General features: G+C 53.9%; 1 protein-coding gene across 1 annotated transcript; it reads left to right on the top strand.

Moving 5' to 3' along the window:
- The first annotated feature begins 10,865 nt into the window (after positions 1-10,865).
- Positions 10,866-12,693, top strand: LOC104387341 (tubulin alpha-5 chain-like). Its single transcript, XM_009996077.1, has 3 exons — positions 10,866-11,085; positions 11,223-11,371; positions 11,555-12,693. Exons 1-3 carry the CDS (start codon positions 10,905-10,907, stop codon positions 12,524-12,526), a joined length of 1,302 nt encoding a protein of 433 aa, XP_009994379.1. The 5' UTR covers positions 10,866-10,904; the 3' UTR covers positions 12,527-12,693.
- Positions 12,694-13,982: the final 1,289 nt, after the last annotated feature.

Genomic DNA, 13,982 nt, shown 5'->3' with positions numbered 1-13,982 from the left:
CACCGCCCCGGGCTCCCCTGGCCTCCTGCCCGGTCAGCTGCCCGGCTGGTCCCTGCCGGAGGGGACAGCGGGAGGGACAGCCGGGGTGACTCAGCGCTTTGCCCGGGCTGTCCCGCCGGGGCGGGGACACGGAGCAGTGCGGCCTGTCCGGCTGAGCATCACCAGCCTGTGCCTGCCCCAGCCCTGCTCAAGCAGAGGGGAGCCGGGAGCAGCGAGTCCCCTGGAGCATCAGGGTGCCCAAGTGCCCGGAACACCGAGGCTCAGGAAACGGGCACACACCGGGAGCCTGGATGTGGACTTTTCCTCTGCATGGCTTAGGATTGTGGGCTGACCCGAGGCTGCTCACCTGCACCGATGAACCTGTCCTGGGCACAGAGATCATGTTGTTGTTCTTGCTGTCTGGACTGGAGAAGGAGGGAGCCTGGTCCTTCTGCAGGCCCAGAGCTCTGTGGACATCCCACCACCCCTGCACTGCAGATGGATATCTTTCTGACCTCCTCTACGTCCCTAGCTGGGAAGCCTGGCAAACGTTACTAGTGCCACTTTACTGGCCAGGCTGGGGAGACCCAGGCATTGAAACAGGCCATTCCCAGCACTCCTGTGGAACCAGCTTCAAGACATCCATCCCAAGCAATGAGCAGTGGGCCTGGTGAAGTGCCAAGGGCATCTCCTGTGCCAAGAACCATCTCCTCTCCAAAGGATGGGAGACCCATCCCCTGCCATCAGACAGCAGTTGATTTCCTTGAGCGACTGCTTGGAGTATTCCATGTTGTTGGGTTTGGTTTTCTTCCATCCCAGAGCTGCTCTTCTGTACCCAGAAGCAGGCTGCTGGTTCCTCCGGGGGGCTGCCAGGAGCTCTGATTCGGCCCCTCTGCGGAGCAATGGGTACAGGGCTGGCCTGGGCCGGGCTGGCATGGGCACTAGATGGAGCCACAAGACTTCTTCGCAGGGCCCCAATACTGCTGACTGGGAAGGAGATGCCTCCAGGGCCTCGCCGTGTCTCAGCACCTCGCTCTCCTTTCCCTGCCTTTTGCAGCTGATATGGAGACAAGTAGATTCCAGAGCTGTCAAGTCTCAGCCTGCTCTGTGCCCACCACATGGGCAGAAGAGGAAACCATAGGCCATCAGGGACTCGAGCCAGGGAAGCACACTGCTGCTGCCTTCTTGATACCTGTGTCCCACACCCTTGAGATCGGGATATGCAGTGAAAAGGACTTACACTTCCCTAACGTTCTTAGGGGAGCCCATGTGGAGTTGGGCAGTAGCACTGGTAGGACACCTTGCCCCAGAGCTGCCACAATCACTCCTCTGGTAAAACCAGCAAAGCAGCAGAGAGGCAGCCCATCCCCAGCTTCAAAACCAACACAGGCACCTCCAGGGTGCCTCAAGAAGGCCCTCACTTCTTTACTAATTGTGGGGACTGCTGCGTTGCAACCCGCTTTTAGCTTTGCAAGGTCACAAAAAGGCTCATTCATTTTTCTTCAGGCTTTCTGAGAAAAGAGCTTTTTCGTGAGCTAAGCAAGGCCCCAAAGGATCATTTTTATTATTTTTTTAATCCTGGTTACCCCATCTCTTAGGAAGCCAACTCAGTTGTATTATAAACTCGTGCTATATTATTATGCAGCCCACACATTAAGAGAGGTATTTTTCTCAGTTCTGCACAGCATTTCAGTTTTTCGTTTCCTCAGGAGAACACAAACCCTTTCTCAGCCTCCTCAAACAGCAGGTTCTCCACTTTGTTCTCATCCCGAGCCTTCTAGGAGCTGGGGAGTATCTAGGAGGAAAGTCAGCTCTTTCAGCAGAAGCTGGTGTAGCAGGACAGGGAAGTGAGGAACAGCAAACTCAGGGTGATTTCTTCAAGCAGGGCAATGACTTTGGGTGTGATCCAGCCGTGTGCTGTGCACAGGCTTTGCATCCCAGGCACCGCCCCGCCAGAGTGTTCCCCTGTAGTGACCCAGGGCTGCTGCTTCATCAAAACCCAGGCAGAACCAAGGTGCTTGCAGATTTTAAATCAACAGAGGCAGAAGGAGGAGGCAGAAGCCCATGCCTAGATGGGTTATCTACGATGAGCTCACACACAGGCCCAGGCAGAAGAAGCAGAGCTTCATGGCAATAAGGGGTTTCACCCCCATTCCTGGCATGGAGTTGGGAGCAGGGTGGGCTGCAGAGCCTGGATAAACTGTTAATGGACCTGAGGGTCTTACTGAGCCCCTAATGGTAATTTTTAAGAGCTAGGAAAGCTGGGGTAATTCCATAGGACTGAAGGACAGAAGTCATTTCAATCATTAAGAAAATAAAGTGGTTGACCCAGAAAAGTTTAGATTACAGATAATAACAGAAAAAAAAGAAGGAAAAAAAAACCAAAACAAAAACAAGGAACAGATTAATTGGGAAAAAAAAGAATAAGAAAAAAATAACATATTAATTATTTTTTATACTGTCAAAAAGAATTAAAGACTTTAAAATGTATGTAATACTGATCAGCCTCATCTCAGGGAAGGCAGGTATTGCTGTGCAAACTTGTCACTTCCAACCTTAGTGATTCTATGATTCTATGATTTACCTTGACACGCCAAGGAAGTCTGTTTATTTTCTTGCATTGCTAAACACACACAAAATGCATCAATAGTAAATGTGTGGTTGTTAGCCAGAAGCTATAGTGCTGGCAGCCTTTGTAGTGGAGACCCCCAGGAATAGCTGTAAAGCCCACTGTGTTAAGAAATGTTTACTAAAGCAAATTAGGAATAATAGTAAGATTGGTGGGTTAATAGGGACAATTAACTAGTAGGGATGTTTTAGAATTGCTTAATTAGAAGGTCCCACTGCTGCAAAATTTGCTTTAATACAGTGAAATGTGAAGTAAGTAATTTGGGAATTTGGAGGAAGGGGCGGTCTTGTCACTTCTTGCTCTGCATATCCACTTGTCACACCCAAACCTTATCAGGTAATTCAGGATTCGTTTCAAGACCACTGATTAAGGTGCTGAAGTGCCTGGCAGGGATCCCTGCAGAAGCCTGGCAGCTCTTTGCTGAGGATTCATCCTCTCCAACCAGCACTTGGTTGCCTCAGGTTGCCTCATCAGACACAGCACTGACACTGCTGCTGGCTCCCAGGGGCACCCTCCACACCACAAGCAGGTTACACCTCTGCCCTTCACACCTCTGCCTTTCCCAGAGAAGAGCTGTCATCTCAAGGAATGAAACCAGGCTTGTTTGGTGAGGTGGATTATCCACGGCTAATCAACACCTGGTAACAATGCTGAAGGTCTCCCAACACACACACAGGAGCCCTTGGTACCAAGCTCTTGCCAGGCTCCACATCTCTCAGCCTGGGAGATAGTAAAGCCCCCCTGGCTGTGGGGGGCTATTAAATGGTAGTGTGAGAATCACACTATCCCGGGGAAAGCCCCAGTGTGCATGGGGTGCCTGGGGGTGGCTCCTGCCATCCTGAAGGGCCACATTAGGCACAGCAAACCAGAGTCCTGAGTCCCATGGAACAGCTGTAGTTTCCATGCACCTCATCATCTGAGTAAACTCTGCCATGGACCTCTCAGGGATGTGTTCTCAGTGTGGCCATCAAACACAAGGTCCCAGCACAGTGCCCGGGCCCTGGGAGGGGTCGAGAGCCCGGCCCTGGTTTCACATACCACACTTTCTCCACACACGGGCAGCTCTGGGCAAGAGCCCTTTCCTGGGTGGGTAATTCAGTGCATCTTTTCTCTCATTAACCATTTCCCTCTGATATCCATCAGCACTTGGCCAGCTGCCAGCACCACTTCTAATGGCTGTATGGCAATCCCTGAGACTATGGGCTCCTTTCTCCATGCCCAGCTCTGGGCTTGCCCTCAGGCCTGCAAGCTGTTTGCATTATGTACAACCCCACTTCCGCTTGCAAAACCCCCCTTGCACACATCTGTACAGCCACTGGAGGCTCAACTGCTCCCCAAAGACAGAGAAGACCTGCTGGCAAGATGCTCCTGTGCCAGGAATCATTTGATTTCCCTGGAAGGTTTCACCTGCCTGGCTATGGTTTATCCACCTCAAAGGAGCAGGTGCATCTGCAGAGCTGTTCAGCGTGACTCTGCCATGTCCCCTCTGCTGCCCAGAGCTGGGGTATCAGCCACAGCCCCACAGATGAGGTCTGTGCCCCTGGCAGAGGGGGAAGCAATCGCTGCTTCTTGCCCCACCTCTGCCAGCTCATGCACAGACACGCTGTGGCATTGCAACAGAGCTGACCACAGCTTGTTGCAGCTCCTGAGAACTTGCAAGACAGGAAGACCTAAAGGGCTGGGGATGGAGACCGACTCATTAACATGCCTACAGTCCTGTCGGGGGTATGCAGAGCCCCTCCAGCTTGACAGGGTAATCCATACCCCTCCAGTATCTCCTATCATCACCCAGCCATGCAGAATTCCTTGCCCCTCTGCTTCCAGCTATTCCTACACTCCTTGCACCACCGCCAGCTCCAAGAGCTGCTGGAGAAGAGGCAAAGCAATGCTGACCCTTCTATGCAGCCCATCAGTGCTGCACACTGCCATCCCCTGAGAGCATGGGGACACCTCAACAGTGTCAGCCTGCGTGGAGGCAGCTGATTCATGCCAGGCATGCTCAGAGCTCTGACACATGAAGTCACTGCAATTAGACAGCTGTGGTGTTATTTTGCTCCTGTGGGTGTGTAGCTGCCTTTCCCAGGACATGAAGAAAGGTGGATGACACCGACAGCCAGGGAGGCTGCTCATCTGGAGCTGCTGCATCTGAAAAAGATCTAGTCCCAACTCGTCCGCCAGTGCCTTTTTAGACTTGCAGGTTGAGGCTCAGCATGTGAGCAGGCCTGCCTGCATCCCTGGGCCTGCCTGCACCCCTGGGGGTGCCTCCCTATTCTTGCCACTGCCTGGTGATTCAGGGCTTAGGACTGTAGTGAGATCTAGAATCAGCTTTATTGTTCCTGTAACATGCACATGCTTAGGGCAGTGCCCCAGGCGTTGCACAACTGACTTCATTTTATCTGAACCAGCAATTACCCTGCTGTTGTTCAGCTCTAGCAAAGAGAACTTCTGTCAGATCACCACCGTGCTCTGCATCCCAGCAGGTTTTCAGGAGTTAATGCCACACTTGTGGTATTGAAGAGGTCCACTGATGAAGATCCCTTGACCCTGAGGCAATTATGCTTCACTACCCTTAGTACTAGCTAGTCTCAAACTTGCATCTTCTTGCCCTCAGCATGCACAAGTGTTAATCCCTTTCCTATTTGCATCTGCCTTAAATGTATTTTAAGGCCTTCATCGAGTCTCTGCTTGGTCTTCTAGAAAGGCCCCATTTTTTTCACCCTTGCATTGCAGCCCATGGTATCTAGCCTTCCAGTCATCCTTGTTTCTCATCTCTGGATCATCTCCATCTACTCCATATGAATGATGAGGTGCTCAGAGAGCCTTTTCTGACCTTATCAAGGCATGCGTATCTTAAGGAATGGCAAAGGGAGCATTTTCTTCCCAGTTTCATGCTATGCTAGAATATTTCAGGGTGGCAATGTCCGAAATGCCATCGTGCTAGAACTGCAGCAACAGTTGGCCATATGATACTGGGCTGCCCTCAAGAGCCAGCTGTGCTTTAGGGACCCTGCACAATGGCTTGCTGAGACACTGCTGGAGCAGTTAGCATCACAAGGGAGTTGGCTGAACTCACAGCATCTGCAAAATGCAGTCAAGCCTCATGCTTTCAACAGACTGATCAATTTCACTCCGTGTCAATGCAGAGCTGCCTTTCTGCTTCGAGAAGGTTGTAATCACTACTCACCCTGTAGCAGAGCATGGCTGGATCTCTGGGCTTTCCAGAGAAAAGCCTAACTGAGTCCTAAGTCAAGCAGTGCTTGGCTATATGGGAGTCAGGAGGCTGTTGAGCAGAAGCAGCTCCCTCCTGCCTGGTTGCTCCTGTGCAGCCAAAGCTGGAGAGCAAACTGCACAGGGCGCAGAAAGGCGGGGGGCATATCCTGACTCCTCCACCTCCTTGCTGAACCACACTGCTAAGAGGATTAGAACAACTGCACAAGGATGGAGTGAAGGGTAGGCAGGACAGACACAGATGCAACCTCTTTGTGAAGCTCCTGGCTGACATTGAAGATGGGACAGAAGCCCTGTTCCTGAAGCACTCATCATCATCTGGTGCTTGCTTTGTGCCTCCCCAGCCAGGCTTAAAGTGTAGGGCACTGAGCTTCCTCTCCAAACCCACAGCATAGTTGTGGTCTCTCCTACCTTCCCAAGACAGGCGTGTCCCCAGAGCGCCCTGTGACACTGTTTGCTCTACCTGGAAAAGCCTAGGTGGAGCTTAAGTCTGAAAAGTGGAAACAATAGTTTGGGCTTTCCACAGTGAAGAGAGGGATGGATCAGGGTGTGGATGGGGTGTACCAGGCTGGACTCCAAATGGGTCTTCTCCTCCTCGGGGTTGAATTATGACTCACTAGCCTCAAATTTCCCTTGGTTGTTATTTTGAATCTCTCCGAGTGCTGGTGCAGCGTTCAACTTAATTCTAAGCAATGATGGGGCTATTTCCTGAGTAATTCGTGCAAACGTGTGATTTCTGATGTGATCTCAAAACATTTGATGGGTCTTCTTAGACCTGTGGGTAACATTTCTGTGAGAGGGACCACCTTGGGATGAATCTTCCAGCCAGGGTGAACTCATCCTCCACCACGTGCTTGCAGGCTGCTGCTCCCTGCCTCTGGCAGGCTGCTGAGCAGCTGGGCACTGACAAGATGCAGATGATTGGTGCTCCCTGGATTTAGCCAGCTGTTCTTAAGCATTTCAAATAAGGTTAGACATCTGTTTGGGCTTTTCAGATCAGATATACATGGAGATGCATAGCTCCAAATTACTGATGGTTCTTTTGTCAGTCATTGCTGCCCTGCTTGTTCAACATAACAGCATCTGAGTGGTTATCTTCTCAGTGAGCAGGCATCTGCAGCAATGACTAATCAGGGACATTTTATCCTCAGCTCTCTACTAAAATGGTGTATAAACTGATCCAGGCATCTCTTGGAGAACTATCAGAGTGTTTTACACCCTGAGGTGACACCAGATTGTCATAAAAATCTTCCAAGGTTGGGTGAACAATGTAAGCTTTGCGTGCCTAGAAATGCTGCTCCCTGCCTAGCTCTGATGCTTGTGCTTTCAACCACTGGTGCAAACCTTTCATGTTATAAACACCCCAGAGTTAATTGGCACGTGGAATTAAGAAGGATGCTAAGAGTCACCCAGTCAGAAGTGATGCCTTGGCATCCAGCATGCGTTTCTGTGAGCACCTTGGCAAAGATTTTCACAGGGAAAGATGATCCCATTGCTCCTTTTCACACCAGTTCACTTCTGGGTCTCAAATTTTGTTGCCTCAGTGCTACCAATTACTCTCTCACTGTCATGGACTGTCTGCATCAGCATGGTCCATGTTATCTAGTGATTTCTGAGGTCACTCAAAGGACATTTATACCATAGGGAGGAGTTTAGGTATTTCCAGAATTATCTAGTTGCCACAGCATCCTGTCCAGGTTCAGAAACATTCACAACCTGAGGCATCTCTGTGGAAAAAAACAACCTTTCCCAGGCGCTTGATTAAACCCACTCTGATAGTTTGGCTCAGCCCTTTCTGCAGATCTCAAAATTGTGTTGCTTAGACACCAGCACAGGCTTCACAGCAGTGCTGCTGATTTCAGTCACTTTTCACGTGTTCATCAGTGAAGGTGACACTTTCCAGGTGACTCAGGCACAAAGAAAGGCCATTGTGGGTGGATAAATCAGGTCCAGCTTTCAACTTTCAGACCTAGCTGAGAGATGACAGTACCTTTCAGTGAAAACTCATTAAGTCCCTGGGCTCAGACAGAGGTAGGACTGGTTCTGCATAGCAGTGGATGCTGCAAGTATTTTGGAAGGGGGAGGAAAGGATGAACACATTATTTATTGTAGCAAAGCCAGTTATCAGTGAAGTCACCACAAAGAATCTTTAATAAACCTCTCTGGAGGTGCTCCAAGCTCTCCCCATCCCCTCACTGGTCCTTTCATAAAGCTTTGTTAAATCAGATCAAAGCCAAGGAGGTAAAGCAGAATCAGGCTGACAAAGGAGGAGCCCGTCGGCAGGCAGGGCTTTCAGGCACAGCCCCAGGACCCCTGTCCTTGAGGGGCTTGTGGCAAAGGACAGGACAGAGTTTTCCTGCTTTTTCCTCACTGATTTTCAAAGAGGTCGGTAGGGCTTGTGCTTGTCTCTGAAGTATTTCCTCTCGTTCCTTGGAGGCTATTGATGGCTGGCAGAGACCCAGCTCTGTGCTCCCCCAGGGATCACCCAGCACCTCCAGCCACCAGTGGGGAAGACCTGAGCCAGGTTCTTTGCAGACTTTCCTTCCTCAGCTCCCCAGGTCTCTACTGGTTAATACCTGGATGGTGCCTGACACCCAGCAGGACACCCAGCAGGAAAGTGCCTTCTCTGCCCTTCAGCAGAATCCCCTTTGCCAAGGCAAGCATAGCAAGACCAACCCTTATGTTGCCCTGCCCTTCCGTCGAGGGGACCCCCGGGTCTCCCGTGGGAGGCAGGGAATGGAGGAGCTGGAGGGAGCGGGGACCTGGGAGGACGCTGCTCCTCAGTGGCCCCGTCGATACACCCAGGCGGCTGCCGGACAGCCCAGCCGCCTCTAAGCAAATGTATGCAAATATGCGCAATGCACGCAAATTGCTGCAAGCGCACGGACCAGTGTCGGGCGGGGCGGCCCGTCCCGGAGCAGCCCCCGCTATAAGGGGGTTCGGAGCGGCCGTCCCGGCGGGGCGGAGCTGCTGCAGCCCGGGCAGAGGCAGGTCGTGCGGCGTCGGCATCATGGTGAGTGCCGACCCGAGCTGTGCCCTCCCGGCGGGAAGAAGGGGAATCGACTGTTCTTGCCCTGCCCCTGCCCGGCGTCAGCCTTCTCCGAGCTGCTGCTGCCCCGGTCTCCGCAGCTCTGAGCACCCTCTCGCAACCGTCTCACGAGTCGGAGACAAAGAGCCCACCAGCCCAACTCCACCGTGTGCCCAGACTGGCTTTTGGGCTGACCCTTTCACCTCTCCTCCCTTTTAATAGCCACAGTTTCTGCCCAGCTCCCGTGGTAGCCTCTCTGGCAGGGGGGAGCGTGCCCAGGCTGCCAGCCCTTTCAGCCCCTTGTGCTGCAGCCCCACAGCTGAGCCCCGGGAGCGAGCCATGGTTTCACCCACTGCCCCGCACCTCGGGTGCCAGGGGCCAGCTCACGGGTGGGCACCACTGTGAGTGAGCCTGCAGCCCGTCCTGCCGCAGTGGTTCTGCTGTGAGACGTCCTCCTGACCTCTCCAGCTGCCTGGGAGAGCATCCCAGCCTCAGGGTGTCAGGGCTCCCTGCCTGCTGCCCCGCGGGACTCTGCTCCCTGCCTTTCTTGAGCCAGGGAAGAAGCCTGTCTTGTCATGAAGAAGGCAGAGGCTGCTGGCTGGTGACCAGTGGTGCTTCGTCCCCAGCACGATGGGACTCTTGCCCAGCCTGCTGTCAGTGCAGGGTCCCACAAAGCCAGTTCTGGCTGCTGCGTGTGGGCAGGATGAAGTCCAGTGATCAGCATAACCCTCAGCCCCTGCCCGGGTAGATTTGCAAGGGAGGAGTATCTTCCTTCTTGTGGCCATCCAGAGGTGCTTGCAGCTGTGTCAATGTTTGCTGTGCTCTTCTGCTGAGGATCATGGAGCTTCCTCTGAACTTACCCCTTGTGCTGGCTCCTTGTGTTACAAAACATTTACAGACCTGCTGGGAACCATAAGAAGGGTGTCACTTTGCCACTCCCTGCACCTTAACTTTGGGAAAGGTGAGGAGGTGGTCCTCTAGCTCTCACCATGGGCACCGAGGTCTTTTTTTTTCTGTCATCCCTCATTGTCACTGCTGCCTCTGTAATGCAGCACTGAAAGTGCCTTAGCTTCACAGAGCCAAGACTTGCTGTGACCTGTGCAACTTCCTCAGACAGCAGTTGCTGCTGCCATGCTCCTGAGCACAAAATGGCTCCACCAGCTTCCTGCCAGCTGACTCACAGTGGGACACCCGTGGCTCTGGAAATCCGGTTTGGTTTGGATGCTCCTTAGCCTCTGTTGTGCCAGATGACGCATCCAAGCCCTTGGCAACAGCAGGGCTGGGGCAGTGAATATTTTGGTCCTTGGTAAAAGGGCTGCAATGTCTCAGATGCCTTACCTTGAGAGAGAGAGGCTGCAGAGCCCACCTTAGCCTTGCTTTTTCTGAGGGACTTGAGGCTGCCTCTGAAGCTCTGAGCTGAGGAACTCTCCCACTTCAGCTAAACGCTTCCTCCTTCTACAGAGCTAATTTAGGAAATCCAAGGCTCAGAGCACAGCAACTGCTCACTGCTGCCAGTACCTGCTCTTGCTGGGCACTCATCCTCAGTGCCGTCACCCTCCTCCACTCCCAGACCCTGCTTGATCTGTCATCTCAGCCCACAACCCGGTTGTGGGTTTAGCAACATAGACCATTGTGGCTGCTGCAGGGCTCCAGCCCTTAAGCCAAGTGGGTGTTCAGGTAACAGAAGGTGCTTCTCTGGCGCCTCCCAGGGCCGTGGGTGGAGTAGTCAGTGAAATGTGCTAGCCTGATGTCCCTGGTCCCAGCAGATGGGTCTCCATCTCCCTGGGCCCCTGACGTGGGCAATGCAGTGATGGGAGGCCAAGCACCAGTTTTGGCAGAGGGCAGCAGACTGGGATGAACACAGGCACCCAGGCTGCCAGGCAGTGTGGATTTGCACAAGGCGAGAAAGGCTGCCCTGCCTGAGCTGGACACCTCCCCACCTGCAGTGACTGCATTTGCAGTCCCAGCTGGGGTCTGACCCTGCCTCCCCCTCCCCAGCGCGAGTGCATCTCGGTCCACGTCGGCCAGGCCGGTGTCCAGATGGGCAACACCTGCTGGGAGCTGTACTGCCTGGAGCACGGCATCCAGCCTGACGGGCAGATGCCCAGTGACAAAACCATTGGTGGAGGGGATGACTCCTTCACCACCTTCTTCTGTGAGACTGGGGCTGGGAAGCATGTCCCGCGGGCCATCTTTGTGGACCTGGAGCCCACTGTGATCGGTGAGTACACCTCAACTGGGCAGTGACACTGGTCACTATCTCTGGGAACAAATCACCTCAGGACAGTCCCCAGGGTGGCTCCTGCCACCTTGCCCTGGAGACAGTTAGATCTCTGACATTGTGATAACCTTTCCTAGATGAGGTTCGAGGAGGAGTTTACCGCCAGCTCTTCCACCCTGAACAGATGATCACTGGCAAAGAGGATGCTGCCAACAACTATGCCCGTGGGCACTACACCATTGGCAAAGAGATCATTGACCAAGTGCTGGACAGGATCCGGAAACTGGTAAGTGACCACAGAGGGGGAATGTGTCCCTCTGAGCTGGGCTCCTGAATCCTGCTGTGGGTGGGACCGTGGTGTAAGCCCTGCTGTGCCCTGGGAGGGCTCTGTGGCTGCCCAAGCAACAACTTGAAACTTCCCTGTGGCAAAGTAAGTTCTTGGAGGAATCTCACTTTGCTCTCTCCACAGGCTGACCAGTGCACAGGACTCCAAGGCTTCCTTGTGTTTCGCAGTTTTGGAGGTGGCACTGGCTCTGGATTCACCTCCCTGTTGATGGAGCGACTCTCTGTTGACTATGGCAAGAAGTCCAAGCTGGAATTCTCCATCTACCCCGCGCCACAGGTCTCCACTGCTGTGGTGGAGCCCTACAACTCCATCCTCACCACACATAGCACCCTGGAGCACTCAGACTGTGCATTTATGGTGGACAATGAGGCCATCTACGACATCTGCCGCAGGAACCTGGACATTGAGCGCCCGACCTACACCAACTTGAACAGACTCATCAGTCAGGTTGTCTCATCTATCACGGCATCACTGCGGTTTGATGGGGCCCTGAATGTTGACCTGACTGAGTTCCAGACCAACCTGGTGCCCTACCCTCGCATCCACTTCCCCCTGGCCACCTATGCTCCTGTGGTTTCAGCTGAGAGGGCTTATCATGAGCAGCTGTCCGTGGCTGAGATCACCAACTCCTGTTTTGAGCCTGCCAACCAGATGGTGAAGTGTGACCCCCGCCATGGCAAGTACATGGCCTGCTGCCTGCTGTACCGCGGGGATGTGGTGCCCAAGGACGTCAACGCCGCCATCGCCACCATCAAGACCAAGCGCAGCATCCAGTTTGTGGACTGGTGCCCCACAGGCTTCAAGGTGGGCATCAACTACCAGCCACCCACGGTGGTACCGGGAGGGGACCTGGCCAAGGTGCAGCGTGCTGTCTGCATGCTGAGCAACACCACGGCCATCGCCGAGGCCTGGGCCCGCCTGGACCACAAGTTTGACCTGATGTACGCCAAGAGGGCCTTCGTGCACTGGTACGTGGGCGAGGGCATGGAGGAAGGGGAGTTCTCAGAGGCACGGGAAGACATGGCCGCTCTGGAGAAGGATTACGAGGAGGTGGGCCTGGACTCCTACGAGGATGAAGAGGAGGGCGAGGAGTAGAGAAGCCCTTGCCAAAAAGGACTGTGCTCCTTCCCCGCGTTACCTGCAGGAACCCTTTGCAATAAATCATTTCAGAGCCTCCATGTCTCCCAGTAACCCCCAGCTGTGTTGGTTTCTTGCCAGGTCAGGTGTGTGGTGAGTGTTTCAGCTCTACTGCTGGTGCTGCTATGCTTCTTCCTCCTAGCACATGTGGACATGCATCTGGGAGTGCCTCCACCCACCCCCTGCCTGTCTGTGCTGGTGCTCTGCCATCCCACTTGGTCATTTGGCCCTGCCTTGCCTTCTCCATACCACGCTCTCCACAGGTTGTTTGTGGAGCCCTCTCCCTGTCCTGTCTGGTGATCAGGAGTCCAAGCATCAGCTCCCGGCTCCAGCTGCAATGGGAGATTTCTGTTATGCATTATCCAGTATGCTGGGTCCAGAGATTAATTTTCCCTGCTTACCACTAATGCTCCAGCTATATTGAGCCACAAGGGATGTCCTTCACTGCCCTCCTCCCAGCATGCACCCGTGTCAGCTGGAAGGGAAAGTGTGAGCCAGCACCGTTCCTGGAGCACGGCCAGGCGCTCGTCCCACTGCGCAGGGCTCCTGGCGCTGCTCCCCGTGCCCGTGACCTGAGCCTTGGGCTCAGGCTGAGCAGTGCCTGCTGCTAAACCAGGTCAGGAGTTGCTGCCCCTCATACCAGAGCAGTGCAGAAACTCTGCAGACACCTTCTTTCAGTGTCTTCAGAGAGCTGACCACTGCCAGAAACACATAGAAGTTGGAATTATGTCCTGCATCTCTGATCTGGACTCTGCTGCAGAGGGACATGAAGGTGTGTCCTGGCATGCTCCTGAGCAGCAGAGCCTCTGGCCCCACAGGTAGCAAAAGGCTGTGTGAGTCCATGCCCTGGCAGCAAGGTTGGAGCCCCCTTCATGCTGCACACAGTGTGCAAGGCTGGGATGTCGGGCTCTGCTTTTTCCCCAGCTGGGCTGGTTGTCCGTTCATCCTCAGCAGCAGGACCAGCCCTGTCCCCGGCAGGGAAGGTTGTGCTAGCCAGGGTCCAAAACGGAGAGGCTTCTCTGGGTATAGCCAGGAGTCATTAACAGCAAACGGGCTGTGATGACCCTGTTTTGGTTTTTGTTGGGGTTTTTTTGTTTGGTTGGTTTTGTTGTTTTGTGGTTTTTTGCAGCCGGGCCAGCTCAGAGTTGTCACGCTGCTCTGCAGCCTCGTGGAGGTGCGGCACTGCCTGCCCGTCCCCACCGGGAGGGAAGGGCAGCCCTTGGCCAGGGGTTCCTGAAGTGCTGATGGCAAAGGGAGGGTCACAGGCACCCTGGACCTCAAAGCCTGACCTGTGTGTCTAGCCCATTTCTCCTCCTTTCTCCTAATCTAAAGGCCTGTGTCGTCTCCAGGTGTCCCCAGACCTTAGGGAGCACGCAGTATGTGTGGGGGCAGCGGCTGTTGCCCGTCCCTCATT

Source organism: Chaetura pelagica, unplaced genomic scaffold (assembly GCF_000747805.2).
Source record: "Chaetura pelagica isolate M959 unplaced genomic scaffold, ChaPel_1.0 scaffold3, whole genome shotgun sequence".
Classification (NCBI taxonomy): domain Eukaryota; kingdom Metazoa; phylum Chordata; class Aves; order Apodiformes; family Apodidae; genus Chaetura; species Chaetura pelagica.
This window is presented reverse-complemented; position numbering and strand designations above follow the sequence as displayed.